The 23,247-nt window shown below is 52.2% G+C and overlaps 3 protein-coding genes across 9 annotated transcripts in view; 1 reads left to right on the top strand and 2 right to left on the bottom strand.

The window, feature by feature from the left end:
- Window positions 1-1,485, bottom strand: part of AP1G1 (adaptor related protein complex 1 subunit gamma 1) — a 35,466-nt gene extending 33,981 nt beyond the window's left edge. For 2 of the 3 annotated variants that reach the window (XM_058813758.1, XM_058813760.1), the window contains exon 1: window positions 1,097-1,335. The gene's annotated coding sequence lies outside the window, so the exon portion shown is untranslated. Of the gene's footprint in view, window positions 1-1,096; window positions 1,336-1,364 lie in introns of those variants that run through there. The other variant, XM_058813759.1, reaches the window with a different exon arrangement.
- A 604-nt stretch (window positions 1,486-2,089) lies between these two features.
- Window positions 2,090-8,873, top strand: ATXN1L (ataxin 1 like). Its single transcript, XM_058813761.1, has 2 exons — window positions 2,090-2,145; window positions 2,391-8,873. Exon 2 carries the CDS (start codon window positions 2,501-2,503, stop codon window positions 4,565-4,567), a length of 2,067 nt encoding a protein of 688 aa, XP_058669744.1. The 5' UTR covers window positions 2,090-2,145; window positions 2,391-2,500; the 3' UTR covers window positions 4,568-8,873.
- A 1,935-nt stretch (window positions 8,874-10,808) lies between these two features.
- Window positions 10,809-23,175, bottom strand: ZNF821 (zinc finger protein 821). 5 transcript variants are annotated; one of them, XM_058813764.1, is made up of 9 exons: window positions 22,987-23,175; window positions 22,654-22,805; window positions 21,495-21,586; window positions 19,263-19,751; window positions 14,638-18,539; window positions 14,051-14,193; window positions 13,430-13,534; window positions 12,391-12,557; window positions 10,809-11,695 (listed from the first exon to the last, which is right to left on the bottom strand). In XM_058813764.1, the coding sequence occupies exons 5-9, from the start codon at window positions 14,717-14,719 to the stop codon at window positions 11,041-11,043; spliced, it is 1,152 nt and encodes a 383-aa protein (XP_058669747.1). In that variant the 5' UTR covers window positions 14,720-18,539; window positions 19,263-19,751; window positions 21,495-21,586; window positions 22,654-22,805; window positions 22,987-23,175; the 3' UTR covers window positions 10,809-11,040. The 5 variants fall into 5 exon arrangements, with proteins under 5 accessions (XP_058669747.1, XP_058669746.1, XP_058669748.1 ...); XM_058813763.1 differs by having other exon boundaries at window positions 14,638-18,010; window positions 19,263-19,453; XM_058813765.1 differs by having other exon boundaries at window positions 14,638-18,010; window positions 19,370-19,453.
- Between the last annotated feature and the right edge of the window lie 72 nt (window positions 23,176-23,247).

Genomic DNA, 23,247 nt, shown 5'->3' with positions numbered 1-23,247 from the left:
TCCTGTGCCAAACACCAGAGAGCACACGAGTAAACAGAAGAAAGAATTTGGCAACAGAACATGATATGCAAACAAACAAAGGAAAAAATACCAAGTGTAGTTTGGAGGAGCAGCAGCAGGGAAACGGGTACAAAAAGTTGTTGTGCTCTTCCACACAGAAGTGAATCGCACACAAAAAAAATAGGAGAAACAGCACAAATTTCTCTGCCATTTTAAATGTAGGCTGCTAAAGGATTCCCCTGCATTTACAGGAGAAAACACACATATATTTTACTGTTTAAGCCACTATGGACCAAACACCTTTTGGCCACACATGTGACACTCCTATCCTTTCAAAGATGTTCCACTGGGATTCTGTGCTGTCCCATTAATACTTCAAGCATCAGAAACTGAAATTTGTCACTCAACACTTTAACACATCACTTTCAACACAATAAAACACACACCTGTTCCATCTGTTAACTTTAAAAACAACGTCTACTATAAAATAAATTACAATTTATCTTATAGCTCGTGCGAGAACTCAACCAGCCTTGAAGAAGGGACTGGAAGGCACTCTTACAGACCGGCTGTCAGACGGCAGCTCACTACAAATACCTTTAGCCAGAGCGAACACCTCTGCCATTAAAACCCGTGAACGGTAAGTAATGCAGGCGCTGTAACCCTCGGAGCGCTTGTGCAGCCTAGGCAATAAGGTACCGAGAGAAAGAAGGACGGGCACAAGTCCCGGCTTCTACCCAGACGGCCCCGGGCAACAGCACGAACCAGCTCCCGAGCTACGCGCTCCGCTCCCGCTGCCCCCGAGCGCCGGGAACGCCAGCCGAGGCAGAACCCGCACCGCCGTGTGCCCGGCAAAGAACGGCCAGGGCAGGCACGGACCGCTCCCGACGCCCGAGCTGGAGGCCCCGGGGCGCAGGGCAGAGTTCGAAGCGGGCCGGGCAGAGGCGGCGAGAGGGCAGGGGGCGGCCTCGCGGACAGAGCGGCCGAGGCCCAGCCGCGGAGTTCAGCCCCAAGACTCGCGGGGGCCCAGGTGGCGGGAGCTGGAGTCAGGGGAGGCCCGGCCTGGGCGGCGGAAGCCCGAACCGGTCCCACTCACCAGGCCGGTCCCTGCAGCAGCGGCGGCGGACAGAGCCGGGCATTCAAAATGGCGGCGGCGCGATACCGCAGGCGGAGGGATCCGCGCGCCGGCTCGCCCGCCGCCACCCCGCAGGCTCTCCCGACCGAGGGTGGGAGCGCGGTCGCGCCGGGTCCGGCGGGAACGGGGCGGGGATGGCGAGAGCGTGGTTCAGCACCGCCGGTGGCGGGACGGAAAATGCCGCTTGCACTACTTTTCTTGGCGGAAGCACCCGTGAGGTTGTTCTTACACGAAAAGGTGCGTCTGCACCGTGGCAGTCCCTGATGACGTCACGCGCGGGGCGGTCCCGTCAGCGCGCGCAAGCCGCGGCGGGGCCGGGCGGGACCCGTCGCCCGTGTCCGCGGTTCCGGGATCGAGGGGTTCCGAGGCCGGAGGGGCCAAGCCGCTCCGAGCCCGCCGAATCTCGCACGGATTAAACGTCCACCGGCGGGAACGCAACGTGCCGCAGTAAACGAGGCGTCTCTGGAAGAGAGTACAGAGCCACCCCCGCCCCAGGCAGCTGTTCAGTTCCCGCTTCCAGAACCTTATGTCACATTAACGATCACCGAATGACGAGGAGCCCGGTCAGCAGCACGGGGCCGGCCGGACACTGCGAGAGTGCGAGACAGGCACGGGCACTTCAGACCGAAGGCTCCCGCAGGGGAGCCGGGCCACTCTGCCGCTGTGCCCGCGCTGCCGGGCAACCGCCGACAGAGCCCGTCTGGGGCGCGGGACCAACAAAAGCCGCGCGGCGCTGCCGCCAGGTGACCCGCGCTGGTGGCGGGGCCCCGGGCCCGTCCCGCAGGCCGGGCCGCTCCGAGCTCCGCGCGGACGCAGCTGGTTGCCACGGCAACGGCGCTGCGGGTGCCCCGTGACGCCATCCGGGTGAGGCGGAGTCACGACCCCCGAGCGGTTCCGGCGGTCGGCGCGCGCGTCATTGCCATGCGCCGCGTCATCGGCGTGCGCCGCGGGTGGGGAGGAGCCGGTCCGGGCGCCGGGCGGGCCCGCGGGGCCGGTCCGGGCCATGGCGGGTGAGCCGCGGGCACCGGGCGAGCACCGGGCGGGCCCGCGGGACGCGACGGGGCGGGGCGCGCGGCAGCGCGACCGGGGCTTCGGGGCCGGGGTTGGGGGCGGCGACCAGGCTCGGGCGTCTTCCGTCCCCGCGTTCCGACCCTGGGCCAGGGGCCGTCGCCGTGCCCGTTCCCGGAGCCGGGGCTTGGGCCGCCCCCCCCGTTCCCGAGGCGAGGACTCACGGCTCCCTCTGTTCCTGGCGCAGGTGAGGCGGCGGCCGGCGGCGCGGATCCAGGAGCCCGCGCGTGGCAGCCCCAGTGGGTGCCCCCATGAACGAGCGTCGCGGCCGGGGCTGCCGGGACACCGCGGGGCGCCATGAGAGCGGGCCACGAGCGGAGCCAGGAGTGTCTCCCGCCCAAGAAGCGGGAACTTGCCGCCGCCAACGCTGGCACCGAGGCAGGACGGGCCGGGGGAGCCCAGGGCTCGGGCGAGGGCCTCGAGTGGGCCCGCACGGCTCGGCCGGCTCCCGCCACGCCGCGCTACGGTCCTGGCGAGGCCCCCGAGGCGGCGGCGGGGCTGACGGTGGACCAGTACGGAATGCTCTACAAAGTGGCAGCACCGCCTGCCACCTTCTCTCCCACGGGCCTCCACCCTGTGGTGAACGTGAGCCCCCTGCCCCCCGCCTTCAACGTGACCTCGCCCATCATCCAGCACCCGGCGGTGCCCTTCCCCTCCATCCACTATGCACAGATCCCTTCGGCTTCCCTGCAGCTCATCGGTTCCCACTACACAGTGCCCTATGCCGTCCCTCCTGCCTTCATGCCTAGTCCTCTCCTGTCTCCTTCCACCAACCTCACTGCCCCCCACGTCCCCCACTTTGTGCCATATGCCTCCCTGTTCACGGAAGAAGCTGCTCCTTCCCCCCAGACTACCTCTCCCACCCACAGCTTCAACAAATCCACCTCTGCAGCCTCTCCTGGGCAGATGCAGCACCACGCTGCGCCCCAACCAGTGGACATGGCACCGGGGAGAATTCCTGTTTATTATCAGATGTCCCGCCTCCCACACGGCTATTCAGCCTATGAGGCACCTGTGGCAGGTGGGAGCCCAGAGTCTCCTCAGCAAGACAGCCAGCTGAGCTCAGAGGGGGCTGCGACCAATGGTGGGCAGAGGCCCCTGGAGCAAAGTGTGGCCAGGAGGCCCAGCGAGGCTGTGGACTCTGCCGGCAGTGCAGCTGAGGACTGTCTGCCCCCAGGGGCTGCAGTAGCATGTATGGGTGATGGACAGTTCCTCCCAAGTTACCAGATGCTGGGAAGAGAGATCTCTGTGCCTACTCACAGGAGCACCCCAGATGCTGATCTGGAGGTTCAGAGGGTGGTGGGGGTGTTGGCATCTCAGGATTATCATGTTCTGGCAGCCCCGAGGAAAGACGACCCGAGCCCTTTGAACCTTTGCCATAATACCCCTGATGGGCAGGGAGACGTGCTGAGGAACGCCACAGACAGGGCTGCAGCTGGGAACAGCCAGTCCCGGAGCCCGTGTGGGATGTCCCCCGAAGAGACTGTTAGACAGAGACAGTTAGCCAAAGGAATGGTGATAGCCAATGGCAAGCCAGTACTTGTTCCCATTGGATCTGAGCCCGTCAGGTCTTCCACGTCAGAAGCCCTGCTGAGGGAGAGCCCAGATGCCCAGGCTCGAGGAAATGTGCTTGAAAAGGAGCTGGCGCAGTGTCAGCCACCCAGCTCCTCGCAGCTGCCCTCTCACTTCATGAAGGGAGCCATCATCCAGCTGGCAACGGGCGAGCTGAAGCGGGTGGAGGAGCTGCAGACTCAAGACTTTGTTCGCAGCGCCGAGGTGAGTGGAGGCCTGAAGATCGACTCCAGCACTGTGGTGGATATTCAGGAAAGCCAGTGGCCTGGGCTCGTCACACTGCATTTTGTGGTTGGGGAGCAACAAAGTAAAGTGAGCATCGATGTGCCCCCGGAGCATCCCTTCTTTGTGTATGGCCAGGGCTGGTCCTCCTGCAGCCCCGCGAGGACTGCTCAGCTCTTTGCTTTGCCCTGTCACAGGCTGCAGGTGGGGGACGTCTGCATATCGATCAGTTTACAGAGTGTGAATGGCAACTCTGCTTCTCAGGCCAACTCTCCTCTCGGGGATCAGCTGGTATCTGCTAGGGAGAGATCGGAACGAACAGCTCAGGGGCCCCGAGAGCCATCTGACAGAGCTGCTGAAAGGAAGAGCCACACAGATAGAGCCAGCATGGCCCAGAGCTCCCGTGCAGAATCTTCTCAGCCCGAGGCTGGCAGTCTGTACAGTTTGGCCCCAGGCTTCCAAAGATACAGCGTGCAGGCAGAGGAGCCTCGGCCTCCTCTGCTCCGTCCCTCTTTCATTCCCCAGGAGGTCAAGCTGTCTATTGAAGGGCGTTCGAATGCAGGGAAATGATCCCTTAGAGGTGTGAGCTAGGGCAGCCACAGCAGGTGACCTTCACCATCAGGTGGAGGAATTGCACAGACTCTGTCTAGGCTCACCAACAAAGGCTGCTCTCTGCCTTGCAGGAATGGCTCCGCTCCAGTTCCATGGCTGACCGGTTGTTCTTGGAGAGTCAGGAGGCCTCCAGTGCCTCAGGGAGCAGCGACAGGCTGGCTGGGGTGGGAGCAGGGATGTGGTCATGAGTGTGTGATGAGAGCATTCCAGAGGCTGCTGGAGGCTGGGGCTTTCTCCCCCCTCCTGGGATAACTGACTCCCTGCGGGGCAGGGGATGAGCATTCGGGGCAGGGAGGGAGATGAGGAGGGCAGACTTGGCTTAAGGTAGCAGATAAAATTGCTGAAGATTTTATTTCTCCTTTCTCATGATGGGGAGAGATGGGTCCCCACTGGAGTCTGGGGGCTCTACTCCCAGTATCCCCTTTCTTCACACATGCACTTTAAAAGGACCGTTCACCGATGGAGCTCTCAAGGGCAGGATGGAGGTGCTTCTCTGGTGGTTCTGATTAATGTCTCTTCCACTGAATCCAACTGCTCTTTCTTCTTGCAAAGAATGTACAGATTTGAATGAATCACAGAAATTCAAGAGGAAGGACCAAAAGGATGGGCTTGGGTGCAGGTGAATAGGGAACTTGAGCACTTGAGATGGGAGATGTTATTTCCTGCTATAAAGTCTACTTAGTTGTTTTGCCACTAAATCAAATCTTTCTTCCCATGTTAATAACTTTCAAAAAACCCTCCTGGGCTTATAGCTTTTGCAGGGGCTTAACCTGGGGATGAATGGGGTTGGATTTTTTTGTTTGGTTGAATTTTGGTTTTGGATATTTTATTGGTTTGTTTTTTTTTTTTTTAATCTGGAGCAAAATACATTCAGCATTCTTCTCTGAGAAGACCAATACTATCTTGTAATTAAGTCAGAAAAATGTTCCAGATGGCTAATTCTTCCCTGCAGGCAGTTTCCTGAATAAGCTCTAGACAAGACGTGCAGGCAAGGTACAAAGTTTGTGCTAAGTACAATTCCACGATTAATGCAGGGGCTCTAAAAATACCATAGTGTCACAGGGCATTTTGGGATCATTTTGTGTTAGTTTTCCTGATGCTTCATTTCATAGTTCCTCTGTAGAACAATGTGGTCAAATCAAGAGTAGTCTTTTTCATGGTGAAATTTAATACAATTGCGTATGAGCCACTGATTGTGGTGGTAACACTATTGAGTGAAGTCTCCTGTAGTTACACTAATCTGCTCTGTCTGATGGTGTGCTATGACACCATTGCTCAGCTAGGACAAAAAATACACGTCACTGTTCATCACAGAACATCAGTGTTCTGGTGACAAAGCGGTTTTCAATGACTTAACCTGGATTGAGCATTCTTTGTGTTCAGGTGCCCATCTCTGTGCTAGGACCAGGCTTTGGAGGGGGCCTTTCTTAGTGTGCAGAGTCCTGATGTTCAGCATGCTGTTTCTGTCTCCCTGCTCTCATCTGCCTGAAATTTGTCAAGTGTGCCTGACTCTTGGGGTGCCACTCCTCTCTGTCACAGAATGGTGTGTGTCAGCACCTCTCCTTGCAGTGGTGCTGTCTCAGGGCTGTTCTGAACTCCCCAGGAGTGTGTCCTGTAACTGGTTGGCTTCTGCTGACTGCAATGGATGCATGTTCTGTCTGTGTATTAGGCAAGTTAGTCTCTAGAATGTCCCTTCCATCCCGGCCTCAGTCCTGTTTTCCTAGCACATTGCTAGCCATTTCTGTTGCCTTTAAAATGCCTGCACCAGGACAGGCCTTAGGTGAGATGTGTTCTAAACATGCCCTCAGTGTTTGTGCCTCACAGGGTTCTCAGAATGAGGATGCTGCCTGTACCACGTGTAGCTGCTCCCAAATGACACACCACTTCTGGTTTCATCAGCTGCGTTTGGGATGTGTGAAGTGGCAGTGACACTGTTGTGTGAAGATTCTGCCTTCTCAGGTGCAGCAGCTGTGGGAACAGATGCTGTTTTCACAATCCCTTTGTCAGTGAAGTGTCCACCTGGGCCCCTCTGTCACCCGGGGGTGTCACAGCTCCTGCTGACTGGACTCGCCTATGTAAAACTCTGTATTAGTGTTGGTAATTAGTACTTAATGCTCAGGATATCTGAGGTGTCTGTGGCCAAAGGCAGGAGGCAGAGGAGCCTGGGTTCTCATGCCTGTTCTATGCACGGTGCATGCAGAGGAGTTCTGGGCTGCGACAGGCACTTGAGGAAGGGATCTCATATGGCATGTGAATGTAGAAGGGCTGGTTACACCACAGGGGCAATGTCTCAGCAACTGATGCTGCAGAGCCCCTTGAGTGTCTCTGAGCCCCAAAATCTGTCTGAGAGTGAGGGTTTGGAGAGCTTGCCTTAACACCATGTGTGTTACTGTAACTCCTCGATCTCAGCCACACTGCAGTGGTCTGAATGGACAGCACTGACAAATGAGGCAAGATGCTGTGACTTAAATAGCTTTGTACTGTAGGCAGGTGAAGGGCTGTGAAGGTGCTTGCCCTGTTGCTTACCTGGCTGCTGACCTGAACTTTGGCTTGCTGCACCTCTGTTGGGTGCGGTCCTGAGCTCTGCGGGACAGGCCGTGCTGAACTGGACCTTGGTGCTGTTATCCAGACTCTGTCGGTCCCGCTGTCGTGTGTTTCACCTGCCAGCTCTTCCCTGGAAGCAGTGGTTTGAAGCACAGCTCATGACGGGGGACTGAGATGAAGAATCCATGTATCTGGCTGTTTGCCCCCAAGGGTGGGCAGGAGGGGGCCACTGGCAACTCTTCAGCCCAGCTCAGCAGTACTGGTATCACAGGAACATGTCCTCACTGGACAGGGCTGTATGGCTTAGCACCACAGTGGTGGTTGTGCTGAGCACTGAGGCTCTCCCGGGACAGGGAGTGTGTGAGACAGGCTCTGCTGCAGTGAGAAAGGCTGTGAATGAGCCCATGGAGGAGGCTTTTATTTCTTGGGTTTACAGGGAAAGAAGGAGATAAAGCCAGGAAGACATTGCAGAGTGGTCTGGTTACCTGGGCTTTTCTGCTGGCAGAGATGTGACAGACTGCTCAGAGAAATATACCATGTTCCTGCTGCTATTGTCTAGGGTAGGAGAGCCGCGGTCTGTCCTGCCTGGAGGAGGCCCTAGTCTTCTCCAGCTCACACTCTGTAGCAGGAGTCCGTGGGATGCAATAATGGGTATCTGTAGCCATCTGTCCCATCCCATGGAACATGCCTTGGGTTAGCTGCACAGCAGAGCCAAGCCTATCTCTGGGCTGTCCATTCACAGCAATGAGAACTCATCACTACCAGACTATGCAGAGGAAGCTCTGTCTGGAAGAGAAGGAAGCTGCAGAGGGTCCTCTGCCTTCCCCTTCCAGCTGCTGAGCAGCTTTTATATTGCACTTTTCACATTGTGTCCCTGTCCCCACCCCACACTTCAAGTCACTTTGTCCCATAGAGAACTAATCCTTGTTACTCAGAAAATATTGTAAAAGAAACTACAGCAACTGGAGTAGCCCAAATGCTAGTTCCTGCCCGCAGCAGCACGCGTGCCTTCCCCAGCGTCACTCACAACTGCTCCCTGTCTTTCAAGCCATGCTAGAGCCTGACGCTTGTCAGCAGCTGCTAAGATGGCTACAAATACTCATTCTGTACAGTTTGGCCCAGGGTGTTCCACATATAGTTTAAAATGCTGATGGTCCAGGCCCTTCCACGGCCTTCACACTGTCTGTCAAGGACGGAATTGCCCCGTCGGTCTGGGCTGCTGCCGCCCACCCTGCCAACACGCCCCTGGCACACTCGAGTTGTTTTCAGCTTTCATGGCACCTTAGCGCCCGGGAGGGTGTGCTCAGAGAGAGAGAGAGAGAGACATGGGGGAGCTGGCTGGGCTGCCCTGAGGCAGAGAGATGTTTGTAGATAAGTGCTGACCCCTCACTATAACCCCCAGTATATGGCTGTATTAACATGTAACCGATGCAGTGTATCTAAAGCCTTAGAACTAGTCAGGTGCTCCCCTCCAACTTTGTCCCTGCCCCTTTCCTCCTACCTGATCTTTAACAAAGCATTAATAATTCTAAGGATAATCTCTATTTTGTTGTGCTTTTTTTGTAACTGTTTTAAATAAATCAATTTGTACTGTATATTTGTACTTTGGTGAGATCCTTTTTCCTGTTTTACCATTTTAAGTCTGTACTTGCCTACAAACAGATTGTATTTTTATTGTTAATGCTTTTATGAATATTGCATTTAACTTGTTGACTCTGTAAACACAGTATATATCTATATACATATATATATATCTATATATAAACCAATAGCTTTTCCTTTGGTGTTTGAGACTTTTTGCTTGTCTACAGTTTCAGTGGTCATTAGCATGTGGCTTCTCTGGATTTACACAGTGACCTGGAGAGTCATGTCAAGGGCAAGATACAGAGTGACACATGGATTATAAGTCATAATTCCGGGTCTTCAGATACTTCTGTGTTATGTGGTCTCTCCTGAACCCCCTGGAATAAAGATAAGGTGTCAGTGACGCTACAGGGAACGTTCCAACTGCAGGTTGCAGAGTAGAGGTACATCTCTGCTGGGCAAGTAAAACATGAGGCAGAGCAAAAGCAGATACTGCCAGAAGCAAACCCAGGGTTTGAGTATGAAAACGAACACAAGTAAGGATAAAAGTGAGAGATCAGAGAACAAAGGAGGACATGAACAAAGGAACATGGAACTCAACAGCTCCTTTACAGTGCCTTTTCCCAAAGAGAGAGAAGCAGGGATGGCTCCTGGGTGTCAGTTCTACATGATGAATGAACATCATGTTAAAACAGCTTCTGTACAGGGAGGAAACTAGATGTTGCAGTGGCAGCAGGAGAAAACTTGCACTGAAAAGGTTCAATGCTGTTTCCTGGCAGCATCCCCAGGGCTGACTGTGAGAGTGGTTCATTATTGCCAGAAAAATGCAACATTATGCATTTTGAAGGTAACTATTTTAACTAGGGCTTTAAGGGACTGCAATCAAATGTTTTTCAAACTGAAAAATGATGAGGAAATGAGGGTTTGAAGTAGTCTGATAAAAAGATTTTGCTTCTTGTTTTAACTTTACTCTTCTGATCTCAAGTAGCAGTCTTGCAGTCACCATTTCTGACTTAAAGAGAAACAGCCATCAGCGAGAAGACAGTACTTCCCAAGGTGTTTGGTCCACTGTATGACTCTAGACCCTAACTGGAAATGCTGTGTAGGTAATAGGGGTTTTCAGGCTACAAATACAGAAATGTGGAACACTGGCTTTTGGTGGGCTGATGTCTCAAAACCACAAAGCTAACACCATGGACTTTCAGGTGCTCATTCTTAAAGAAGCCAAATAATGGAGAGTGTACCACTTCTTTGCTCTGCCGTGAGTCCTGTGCCACTGCTTTGCCTTTTGCAATTTAAAGATGCCTAGATACCATTTCCATAGTTGCATAGTTTTAATAGTGGTTTCTATTAGTAACAGGAACCTTTTCCTGTCGGCACAGGCTACAATGACATTTTGCCTCCAGTATGTTTGTGTTGCTCTTGCACTGGGGACTCCAGCACTGGACACAGGTCTCCAGATGTGGCCTCACCAGTGCTGAATAATGGAAAAGCACACCCATAAAGTCCTAGAAACTGACCTGCACTATTATTTACCATTCAATCAACTCTTTCACTTGCAAGCCTGAAATGCTGTTTAAGTGAAAATAACTTGTGAGTAAAGCAGCAAACTTGTTTGCTATTTGTTTACCTTGGCCAGCCTTTCTTTCACTGTTTTTACGAGTGAAAACTTTATTTCACTGTTTTTGTCTTAAAACAGGACCTCGGGTTCCTTAGTTTTTCCATGGATGACACTGCAAAATATGTAAATATGTAATAACGATATTTTTAAAAAGGGTGTGCACAGTCATTTCCAGAAGGACATCCTCCTTTCTTTCCTTCTTACAGGCACAAATTGCAAAGGATTTAGTCCTGGAAGAGTTTGTGGATTATCTGTCTTCAGCTCTGTAATTCATGCTGCAGTAAACAAGACCCTTTTTTATTGAAGTGGAATACTGCAGAATTGCAGTAGCCTAGACCCATTTATGGGGCAAGAGCCCAAAACCATGACAAAGCACAAAGGGTAAAGAAGGGGACTAATACATGTGAACATTAATTAAGGTTAATTAATACATTAATTTATTTTCGTTCTGTCACAGGCTGTGACTTGGCCCCCAGAGCAGACTGTATCCTCAGAATCTGCTCCCACCAGAGCTGCTTTGGCAGGCATCTCTCAGCTCTGTTCTCCTCCTGGGTTCAGAGGAAAACCGGAACCACCTGTCAGGGAGGGTCAGGCAGAGACCCACAGCAGCCTCCTGGGCGCAGACGCCTGCTACTGCACACGTGGCAGGTGCAGCAAAGGCAGCACAGTTCTTGGCTGTGGTTTAGTGCAACGCACTGTTGCTCTGCTCCTCAAAGGTCACTTTGCCCAGCAGCTGGCTCTCCAGCTCCACATTGCTCACTGGCAGCTGAAAGAAGTTCATCTCAGCTGCCAAAGCGGCCATGGCAGAGGGGTCCTGGCCGAACTGCGCCCGGAGCATCATATCCATTTTCTCCAGGCGCCGCTTGAGCCTCTTGGCTTCGCGCTCGCGGATGAGCCGGGCCTGTCGCTTCTCGGGGGTCTCGTTGGCGCGTTTCAGCCGCATGGCCTCCCGGTCCCTCTGCAGCCGCCGCGCCCGCTGCTCGTCCGTCTCCTGCATGCGCTGCAGCCGCTTGGCCTCCCGGTCCCGCATGCGCCTCACCTCGCGCTCCTCGGGCGTCTCATTGTCCCGCCGGCTCTTCTTGGCCGTGCGCTCCCGCTCCAGGCGCTGCAGCCGCACCTCCAGGGGCTCGTTCTGGCGCCGCAGGGCCCACTTGCGCATGCCGGGGCTCTGTGCCTCGAGCAGCTTGCGGTACGCGGCGCAGTTGTTGCACACCAGCAGGATGCCCGCGGGATACACGGGGGTGCAGAAGGCAACATCCTTCCCCTGAGCGCCGGAGGGGCCCTGGCTCTGTGGTGCCGGCAGCCGATTCGCACTGAGCACCTCTGGCAGCTTCTCACTGCAAAGCGGGAGGAACAGGGTCAGAGGCTTGGTGCTGTGGGCAGAGTCCCAGTGGGCTGCCATGAACACTGCTCCCGCTACAGCCCATGGCAGAGCCCTCTGCTAAATCATTGGCCCACAGGTATGTCTGAGTATCTAAAATAAAGCATGGTCCTGTCCAGGGCAAGGAACTGGATTAGCACAGAGCAGTATCTGGTTTGGAAGAGTATGAGAGTGGGAATAAACCAGCAAGCTGCTCCTCCCCCATCATCTCTGAATTTCTTTCTAGCCCCACTCCACTGGTCAGTGGATAATATCCCACTAGGCCGGACACAAAGAAAGAACATTTTGGTCTCTGCCTGTAGTCCTGCTCTGGAAATGATGAACCCATGTGGATAGTGCAGCCTTGCTCCAATGGATTGCTGGGCAAGGGAAGGGGTGGATTGTTCTCCAGTGACTGGAGCCCACAGTGCTTTCTCTAGCTCTGCACAGCGCTAAGAAAGACCCTTTTACCAGCACAGCCTGCAGACCTCTTGGCAGGGGATGCAGAGCTGCAGACAGGAAGGGATCAAGAGAATCTCACTCACTGGGGGTGTTTAGCACTGTCCTACAGGCCTCAGTGGGTCCAGAGCCACAACTTCTGAGTCGTTCAAGGCAACCCACCTAATCTTTAATGTGCTACCTAGCCCACTCATTGGCCAGGGTGACCCTGACCTGTTGAAGGTGGCGTGGCTGGTGAAGCGTGCTCCACAAACTGCACAGTTGGACAGCTGGTCCTCTGAGTGGATCAGAAGATGTCTCCCAAGGGATCCTGGGGAGCTGAGGGCTCTGCCACACACAGGACACAGGTAGCTCTTGGCACTCACCACCGCTCCAGTGTGCTGCAAAACAACCACTCAGGTGGTAGTTACATATTTCCCAGCTCCCTGCCCAATCCAAGGCATGCTCAAACCATTCTGTTCAGCCTCTTGGAATGGGAACCCTTTACCACTAAACCTCTGTCTGCCAGCATTTAGACGAAGCTCAAGACAAGTAATTCATTGTGTCACAGGTAAAACAAGGAGAAAAGCCCTTTATAGCTCAACTCCAGTGCAGGAGAAAAAATTAAGACCAAACTACTTGGACTGTAAGACCTGACCCTTGTTTTCAGGAATGCATTTGAGGGACTGCTGGTGCAGGACAAAGCATGACTCAATAAAAGCAAGGCTGGATGCTGGTAAAGAAGCACTTACAGGGAGAAAACTGGTACGGGTAAGTTCTGTTTCATTCCTTCTGCTACAGACTTTGATGTGCTATGAAGAAAGCACTGACAACAAAACCTAAGATTTCACCACAGATTTCTTGCAAAACAGGAATAATTTTGAGGAAGTACAGCTACTGTCATGGATAATTACAGGAACTGTAATGAAGTACAACATAAATGATCAGGAGGAAGATTTTTTATCTCACTGAATGCTATAAAAATTGCTTCCGTGTTTAGTTTGAAGGAACTGTCTGGTTTTAGCCTGAAATACTTGCAGAGACTGCCTTGGCATAGAGTTATGTTTTCCAGATCTGTAGACCAGAGCCTTGCTAATTCTTTCCCCAAGACACCCTCTGGACACAGTTTACAGCTGTAAACTTCAGTCATATCCTAGCTAGAAACTCAGTTCTGTGGTTGCAAAGACCAGAACAAAGTTACCCTGTGCTTTGAGTTGTTTCTGGATTTTGAGGCTTCAGGCCAGAGACACTCCACAGTTGGAACTATCCCTACCTGGTAGACGTGTGCAATGAGTTGATCTCTGCTTCCACACTCGAGCTGGCAGAGGGGGCATTGTGACAGTCCCAGTATGGGCTCAGCGTTCACACTCTCAGGCACCTACGGGCAGGAACAGCCGTTGGCTGTAAGGCACACGGACCCCCGCAGGCACCCCGCCCTTCCTCGGCTCCTCCCAGTCCTGCCAGGCCTGCCGCGGGTGCTTGACATCTCAAAGAAGCCTCCTTCATGTAGCCTCTGAGCAAAACCCCTGCATCTCACAGAGAGAGGGCAGAGGCCTCACAGCCTCACTTGCACCCAGGTTCTTGCTAGCACAATGACTCTAAAAGGCAGGGCCGTTTCTGTGGCAAGGGGAAGCCAATCACAAAATGGTACCGGAACCAATGGAAGGGTTTGTACTCTGCAAACATCTTGGCCAGTTTGTGCCTGCTGTCTCCTGTTCCAGGCAGCCAAAAGGCTCTTCATACCCCTTCCTCCTGCCAGGAGACATTGTTTGGAGGAGGTGGGAGGGAGAGAAAGATAAAGAAACATGATGGGGAGAGGAAGTGTTCAGACAGTACCCAGTACCCTTCTCTCTCCCTGGAGGCTATAGTGAGTGCAGAGCCAGTACACACTTGCCTCATTTTCTCTTATGAATGGGGTTCCAGCCACAGGTCGTTCTGCGTTTTCTAATTCCTTCTTCACTTTCACCATTGAGCCATCTTCCTCAGACGTATGGGAAGAAACTTCATCCTGAGTGGTTTCCTCATCATCACTGCCACCTGAAACGTGCAGAACAGTTTTACCACGTGTCAGGACATGGATGGCACTCATAGGCTTTAACTGTCCTGACCAGCACTACAAGGGGCCTCTGCCCACTCCCTCCAACTACAGCTTCCATTTAAACTCAGTCTAGGGCACTTGAGTCCTGGGCATGGCATTTTACACTGCCTTGCTCAACGACTGCCAGATCTTCAGGCAGAGCTGCTGCTGTCCCCACTCTGCTCTGGTGAAATGGCACTGGGTCCCATGGCATTGCCCGGTCTGTGCTGCGCTGGTCTGGTCCTTAGGACAAAGTCCTGCACTGGAGCAAAGCGCTAACCCAGAGGAGGAGCTGGGTAAGATGGTCCTCAGAGGACTCGGACACACTGTGCAGCCCTCAGCCTCACCCCTTTCCAGTCTCCCCAGTCTACTACCTTAGTGTTACTGGAAGGGGAAGAACTCACTGCTGCTGGAGTCAGGGTCTTGGAGTGGACGAATTGTTGGCCTTTGGTCCCCAAGAGTTCCACGAAAGTTATTTTTCATCATGGCTTGGCGGGCTTGCTCCTCCAGCCCTGCAAAGACTTGCTCCCCTAGCAGCCACAAAGACAAAGAGTCAGACTGGTGCTGTTCCACTGCTTCCCACCACCAAGGCTTGCCAAAAATACAACAGGCATGGGGTTGCTCACCTGCACCGTGCAGAACCTCTGGAGTCACCTCTTGGAAAGCACTTAGATCACTTCTCTGCTTGCCTACCCTGCCACACCAGCCTCTGGCACCTGCTGATGTGAGTCCAGTGCCTGGATGTAGAAGAGTCTCACTAGTGGCAATGTGCAGCACTGGGCTGCCCTCCGCATACTATGTGTATGCCACTCCAGCCACAAAATGCCTCTGACCCCGTATATCTGCCATAAATAGCCAGGTGGCTCTTGCTGCTGCCAAGCTATCCACCAATATCCTACAGCACAGCTCAGGATGGGGGGAAGCCCCTGGGGACTGTGACAGTATCCCAGATCACGGATAGTACTGTACAGCTCTTATAAATTATTAACTCTTATTCCTAGCTATAGCAGGCATTTTGCACAAAAATAGCACCTCCCTAAGTGCTGGTACCTCACCTGCCCTTCACAGTGTCACTTTCTTCTGTCTCAGGAGGGATGAGGACAAGCTGCCTTTACAGAAGGTGTCTATGCTTGAAACTGGTGTTCTCCTGTGTATATGATGAATAGAAAACTACCCTGCCTTGCCCAGGAATGGCTCTCACTAAAATAAATCTCATTGGCTCTTCATGTGCTCAAGGGAATGACCCCAGAGGGCTGAGATGCATGCTTAGGACAAAACAATTTGTTTAGTTGAAAACAGTGACCACTAGTACCTCAGCTCAATAGGACGTGGCAAATACCTTGAAATAAAGTATTTATTTGTACTCTGAATGAAAAGTTCTTACAGCAATCCCTGCTCAAAGAAGTTTTGGTTCCAGAGAATAATAGTAAAAGGCAACTGTTAATTTTCATATTAAAGCAAACAAATTACATTGTTTCAGGTGTAGCTGTGATTTACCTTTTCCAGTGCATGAGCTGGGAGGCTTGGGAAAGGTGCTGAAGTTCCCAGCAGGCTGGCTTTTGGGTTGCATTTATCAACTGATTTGAAAGTGCTCAAGAACCATTCAAAGCACAAATGTGAAAATGCCAAGGAAAACGCAGTGCATTTTTCACATAAAATCAAAACATAGCTTTCAGAAGACAAAGTTACCTTTTAGTACAGGGCCACAGCTGGCACCACCACCACTATAACCAGGAAACTGAACTCCCGAGAAAGAGCACCAGTCCTGTTACAAGGACAGGTACATTCCCACGTGCTGAACTGTTCCAGCCAGTGCTGCTCCATGTTCCCACTCACACTGCCTTCCTTGGGGCTCACCTTGCAATTTTGGCAGGGCTTTAAAAAGCTGTGATTTATGGAAGATTTCAAAGACCTTCAGAAGTTTCACTGAGACCGTGGGAGAAGAATTTTAGTTCCCCCTGTCCCCATGTAGGTTTCCGAAATAATTTGAAGGCTTTTATCATTCTCTTTCAGAAATGTGAGAAAGAGTGCTATAGAGATTTGAGAGCACAATCCATGTGCCTGAGGAGAGGTGCTGAGGAGGGCCAAGTCTATTTGTCATTGAAAGCAGCAGGGACCATCATGACTGCTGTGATAGCCCTTCAGAAGCCATTCCAGCACTGAATGGTTTTCATGACCTGGAGTGCTGTTTTTATATTGGGACCATAGCCCCACATTGATAGGACTGAGATACAGACTGTACAAGCAGCAGACACCACAGAAATCCAGTGCCTCTCCAAGAAGCAGAAACCCACAAACCACCAGGATAAAAGTCCATAGACCAAAAAAGCATTGCAAGAGAAAGAGAAAGCATGATGAAATGAGGAAACCTGCAGAACACAGGACAGATATAAAACCACAATGGGAGATGTGCTGCTGCCTTTGACAGAGTTCCAAAACAGAATTCCCAAATGCCACAGGCTGCTCGTGGAAGCAATTACTTGTTTGTTTTCTTCCCCCTATTCCCTTTCACTCCCACTGAGCAGCTGCCTGGAGTCCTAAGGCAGGGCAGGTTCCTGCTCAGCTATACAAACCATGCAGACAGTCTGCAGGATTTAAGAGCTGGGATCTTTATCTGAGGTGACAGAAGAAGGAACTCCTCACATAAGGAACACTGGTATCAGTCAGTTACTGAGCAACTGTATGTGCCTCCAGCCTCTGTGCAACACCCCCCAAGCCCAGTGAGTATTGACTCGGCACAGTGCAGAGAACAACCAGCTTACAGCCAGCAATGCAAGCTGTTAACCAAACCCGTGCTGTTAGCAGGCCACGTCCTGTGCATCCTCCCCAGCCTCTATCTAAAAACATCACGGGACTGGAAAAGGCAAACGTGGAAAAATACTGTCTTCCCCTTGTACAAAATTTCTTATGTATTATAGTAATAGCGTACAAAAGAACTTAGGAAAGCGTCCTCCTGTTCATCTACTGACAGACTAAGTCCTCCTTTGATAAAACTTTACAACTTTAATGTTGGATAGGTCCAGGGTTAAACTTTTGATGTTTCTGCACACACATGCTCATAAACAGACACACCCCCACCTCCACCCCACTTTGGATACGCTTCCATTCACCTGGAAGAGGAGTTGGACAGGCAACAGCTTTAGGATCACTGCCATAAGTAAAGGATGTTATGCTCAACAGTGAATTCACAGACTCTTCTCCAGAAGTTTCTTTATTAAATACAAACAGGGCTGCAGGCTGACCACAATACCAAAACAAGTCACTGTAGTTGTTTACAAACAGCTAGAGATGTAAGACAGGAGAGATGACACAAATGCCTCTGCTTTGTATTCCATTCTCCTCTCCATACTGCTGGGAATGAGAGGGATGCCAAGTCAGCAGTGGTGGAAATAGGGGACAGCCCTGTGGTACTGTGTAACATGGGCAGGCATGACTGCTAGGGTACCAGCCCTGAGCCCTTCCCTTCTTGAACTGTATAAATGCAGGATAACTCTCAGGTGTTCTGAAAAATAAACACATAAACAAACAACTCCCACCCCAAAATCCACAAAACAAAATGTAAAGGGACTACATCATTCTCCTGACTTCCTTCCTAAACAGAACGGTCTCTCACAGATGAGTCAGTTTATTCCCTCCTTGTACATAAATTTAAAGTCCCTGTTCATGTAGGTCTTCTCTGTGTTCCTGGACCTGAAATTTGCAAGTCTTTCCACCACTGTGGATCTATTCCACCTGCCCCATGGCTATTCTGGGTTGTCCACACTGCTGTAGTGGTTACTGAAATGAAAAACAACACAATTGAAACAGTTAACAATGGCAGTCCAGAGCCCTTCAGAACCAAGGGATTTGATGCACGTAACATTTCTGCTCAGTTGTGAATGCTGGGTTCTATTTCTTGCAAGGTACTTTCCCTTCAAAATGGGACTATTATAGACAGGAGAATCCAAGGAACACCAAAGAGCACAGAACATGTGTGTGTTAGAGAGAAGGGGAAGGAAACAGAGGATTAATGGGATATTGGAGCTATGATAAATAGAGCTCAGAAGCAGGAATTAATCTGACTAACAAAAGCTCTTATCCAGAGTTCTAAAATCATCTAAGCATCAGCTGCAGAGGACACAGGCAATAGAAAGCAAAGCAGCTTGTGGACAGCAGGGAGAGAGAAGTACATGCTAATACCTGCAACAAATTTTGGCAAGCACAAAGACAGCAAGTAGTCCATGACTGGTGGGGTGACAGCACAGTAACAGATGAATGCAAGAACAGATGAATTGCTTAGAGTTTTTATACTTTTATACTGCATACTCTGGGAGAAAATAAAAGACCAAACTGAAATAAATGACCAAATTAAGGTATCTCCCCACAAGCAATCTAACTGCATTTTATTTTTTTAACAAGCATATTCCACTATTACTGCTCAGTTTGTTAGCACTTTGTAAGGTATGTTTTTCATGCACCACATGGCAAAATAAAATTATATTCTTAAGAGCCATTTATGTGCTGCAAGGGCAATGACTAAATTAAAATTGTGGGACTGGCCATCATGCACAGAAGGACTTTTGTGATAATTTTTACCATAATTTTATTATTGTTTCAGTATTATTTTGACTTTCCTTACATATCAACTTCTATTTAAAACTGTTTTCATTTGTAACCATACAATCTCCTAGCTGGTTTGCTCTGCTTGCCAAGCAAAGGGATTCTGTCCTAAGTGAGGACAGAAAACCATGGTGTTGTGAGAGCAAGGTGAAATGAGGGCCATGCCAAGCCTGCAAAGTAATCCTGGAAAGAGGAGACACCAAGCAAGCCAATGAGAGGAAATCAGCAGCTGTCACTCGCCCTAATCAGTCCAAGAAGGAAGAGAAGATGGAGTGGCCATGCAAGGAAGAAGTAGGCACCATCCTCCCATCAAATTTGTCCAGTCATATATGCACAGTCGTATTTATGCAAATCCAAAAGGCAGTCCCCCAGCCCCGTAGCCTGCCAAATCAGACCCCAGCTGCAGGCAACTGCGTAAAAAGCTGCATACCTGCTGTCCCTTTCATTCCTCTCCTCCCAACCACTGCAGGCCCTGTGAAGAAGTCCCAGTAACGTGTCTGCTATGTCTCAGCCTGACTCCTCATTCTGCTGGCTCACCCCGTTCTTGGAGCCGGTGTTTTCTCCGATTATCCTCTTCAGGGCACTGCACGGCATTTCTGGGCCCTCCAGACACACAGCAGGCTAGGTAGACAGAGAAGTCCCAACGATTTCGTGGTGTTCATTATAAGACAGATAAAATTTTCCATCCCAAGGTGAAGACATCACCATTGACAAGTTTCTGGTATCTCTTGGTCCCCTTATTGTCTTGTGGTCCTACTTGCTTCTCTCGATGGCTCCTGATGAACAGTTGCTCTGTAGCAACGTACTGCATGTAAAGGAGATGAACAGGTCCCAGAACTCCACTCCATGGCATACCTGATGCTATAACCTCCTGCCCCCTGGCAGCGTGTTTGTCAGACAGCTTCCTCCAAAACCAGGACTGGAGATACAATCATTTGTATTGCAGACAAAAAAAGCAATATTCACTGTGAAAACAGTGCACCACTGAATTTTGTGATACGTAGAGTTTGGTATATGATAGTACAAGCTTCTGAAGAACACAGCCCTTATGCAGTGAAGTGCAGAAAAGTACCCAGCTAAACACCATGGAAACTCTATCTGCACAATTAGAGCCGCTGTAGTGCTTGGTTTCCATACTCAAGAAATCCCAACTCTGGACCAAGGAAGATAGCTTAATTGCATACATGACATAAACCTGAGCTCAATAACAGCAGTAATACCTGGGCACTCTAAGAAGCAGAAGTGTGTGGACACAAGGCATGTTACTGGCATCACAGGATAAAATACCAGACATATCAAATTCCTCTAAGAACAACTCCAAAGTCATTAATGTGCTATCAGACATATTAAATCTATACTCTGCCCACAGTGGAACCCAACAACCAGAAGCAGGAATCAGAGAGCACAAGGCAATGCAGGTGCCACAAGCCCCACTCCTTGAGAACCTCACTCACTCACTTGGCTCTGCCAAGCTGCCCAGCCAGTGGGGCTGCGAGTCCCAGGCAGAGACAGCTCTTCCCAGTGCACTCACCGAGTGTGCAAGGTGCCAGCTCCAGCCCAGTTTCCCCTTGCACTGAGAGCAGCATGCACAGATGCCTGTTGCGTACCTGTGCACAGAGGCAGCACACATACACACAGACATGCAAGCCAGCAGCACCAGCAATGAGGCAGTGTTAGGGCTGCAGCACTCAGCTCTGTCTCGCACTCCTGACAGCTACTGCAGCCAAAAACACACAGGGCCCTCTCAGCAGCCTTGCTCTCACAGATCTACAGAAATGGAAACTTGTTTTCCTAATTCCAGCCCAAATTCCAAGCATGTTTCCAGCCACAAACCTGAGTATGAACAAGGGCATAATTTCAGGCCCCTCAAATTCCCTCTGCTGCCAAACAAAAGCTGTACATGTGCAGTTTCCCCTCTGCAGCCAAACCCCCATCTCTGCCTCCCAGCTCCACTGGTGCCTGGCTGTAGGCTGCCCATGAGAAGGGCTGATGCACAGCATCTTCAACCCTTTCACTGTCAAACAAATGCTTAGGCCTTGGCAACGATGGAGAAACAGAGATCCATCTTACCCACCTCAGCTCAAGAATGATCTGGCAGACAGCAGTTATTTGTCCTGTAATTTACTTGGCCACCACCCATTCCTTGACAGGAAAGAGCAAATGTCTTTATTTCATCATCTGGTAGAAACTGAGGTACAGTGAGCTTAAGTAACATGCCCAAGGCCAGCCAGTTGAGTTTGTGGTAGGATGAAGATCAAAACCCAGGACTTGCTGGCTTTTAGCCAGCATGCTCCAACCACCTTGCCTAGAACTTCCTTCGCTAGCAAGAGGCCAGAGCCTCAAGCCACATTTTCTAGTGTTCTAACGTGTACTTTTGACAGTGTGAATGCAAAGGCCAGCTACAGGCCTTGCATATACAAACCTACACTCACAGCATTAGCTGTTCAAGCCTACCCTTGTCCTACTATGCCAGGACACAGCCAGCTTCCCTGATGCACAGAGCTCAGTTTCTCTTCTTTTATACCCTAAGATAAAAGATGAGTAACCACAATTCCCCACAAGCTGTCTCTTCCCATCAGTCCCATCATTCCACTCCTCCCCACCTCACTCCAGAACCCAGCCAGAGCAAGGGTCCCACAATGCTGCATAACATCATACTCACAGTGAACTTTGTTAGGAGTGGTCTGTTTCCGACGGGACATGTTTCCCTGACCTGGGGGCAGAGAGTGTTCCTCCCCTCTGCAGAGGGCTCATCTGAGAAGAGAAGAGTCTGTCACACACTTCACTGAAACCTTCCAAGTCCCTGGCCAAGCTCTGCTGGCTGTCCCAGGGTCATTCCCCACCCTTCTGCCTATGCGGCTCATTCTGCATCACCACAGCTGGATTCCAGGCCAGCATCCAACACAATCCACAAGCATGTCACAAAGCATTCTACATGAGCAGTCCTACCCAGTTCTCAGGTAAACATTTAAACAATCCTGACCCCCTCAAAAAATGAGTGTCCCCTTCAAAAATAACTGCAACCTCAGTCCAAACACCTTCTCTCTCCTGCCTATTCCTGCAGTCTAGTATTCATCCTTGTCGTTGAACTGACAGAGGAAGGGGGCATTTCCAACAGTCCTCTCAGACAGACAGACAAAAGGAGGAGCTGAACCCATTTCCCACAAGACACATGGACACAGAGATCCCGTCAGCCTCCTCAGAGACACAAACACACGGATTTCATCAGCCTCTTGCTGACAGAGAAACATGGACATCAGACAGACGGACAAAAGGATCCTGTCAGCCTCGCACTGCCAGACAGACACAGGGATGGCATCAGCCTTCTCAGACAGACGGACACGAAGATCTCGGACACCTCCCCATACAGCGGAATCCATCCGGCAGTCCCAGCGCACGGGAGACGGCAGGAAGGACCAGGCCCGCAAGCGGCCAGACATACAGACAAAGGGATGCGGCTCCTCTAGCATCAGAACGGACGCGGGAACCCTGCCCAGGCCTCCGACGTCCCGACCGGGCAGCCCTGACAAACCGACCGGCACTGGCAGCGGAGGTCCTGCCCCGGGGCCCGTTTCACTCCTCGCGGGCGGCAACCCCAGCCCGGCCCGGCTTACCCGGTCCCGCCGCAGGCGCCGGGAGCCGCAGACAGACAAAGGGCAGCGGACAGACAGACGGGCAAGATGGCGGAGGGCAACGCCGGGCTGCGCGAGCGCGGGCACGGGGGCCACGGCAGGCACCGGGAGGGCACGGCAGGCACCGGGAGGGCACGGCTCGCCCGCAGAGCTCAGGGGCCGGCTTTTCTGTTACCTGAAGCGTCTCACCTGTTTGCCATGGATCCAGGCCAGCGCGTGGCTCCCGACCTCCCGAGGGAGCTCATCCGTGCCTGCGACAGGGCTCGCTTGCCCCGACCGTCTCCGCCGGCAGCTTAACGGGAGCCCTCGTGCCACGCCGGCTCGCCAGAATCTCGCGTACCCTGCAAGGCCAAAACGCAGGGTGTAGTACTATCTCAGACCTACCGCGCGCGTTACGAGCTCGCGCACCTGCTGAGGAGAACCGCCCCGCCCCGGGGACTCGGGGCCGCCTCCCCTCACGGGCCACTGAGCGCCGCCGCGGGAGCAGCGGGCCCGCTCGGAACGCCCGCTAGGCCCGCTTACCCGGGAGCTGCGGCTCCGGTCCCAGGCTCGGCCTGGACTTCGGTCTGACTCTCCTCCGCGGTGGCGTCTGCGCCGTGCGACCCTCAGAGAGCCGAGGACCCCGCGGCCAGGTCACAGCAGCCGGCGGAACGCCGCGTTGCCGGAACCGCCGCGCCGGGGGCGGGCACCGGCGGGCGCCTATCAGGCGTGGCACCGGTTGGACGCGATCAGAATCCCTCCGCCGGACCATGTAGTCCCTCTGCGCCGCTCTCCCAGACTGTG

Source organism: Ammospiza caudacuta, chromosome 13, assembly GCF_027887145.1.
Source record: "Ammospiza caudacuta isolate bAmmCau1 chromosome 13, bAmmCau1.pri, whole genome shotgun sequence".
NCBI lineage: Eukaryota > Metazoa > Chordata > Aves > Passeriformes > Passerellidae > Ammospiza > Ammospiza caudacuta.
Note: the sequence above shows the minus strand (reverse complement) of the source record. Positions and strands in the feature narration are given on the sequence as shown.

Bases quoted from the DNA above. Each gene is read 5' to 3' on its own strand.
- ATXN1L (XM_058813761.1), top strand. From the start codon at position 2,501: ATGAGAGCGGGCCACGAGCGGAGCCAGGAGTGTCTCCCGCCCAAGAAG.
- ZNF821 (XM_058813764.1), bottom strand. From the start codon at position 14,719: ATGATGAAAAATAACTTTCGTGGAACTCTTGGGGACCAAAGGCCAACA. The intron at 14,194-14,637 runs GTGAGTTCTTCC...TGCACGTTTCAG, and splicing joins AGACCCTGACTCCAGCAGCA to GTGGCAGTGATGATGAGGAA. The intron at 12,558-13,429 runs GTAGGGATAGTT...GTTGTTTTGCAG, and splicing joins TCATTGCACACGTCTACCAG to CACACTGGAGCGGTGGTGAG.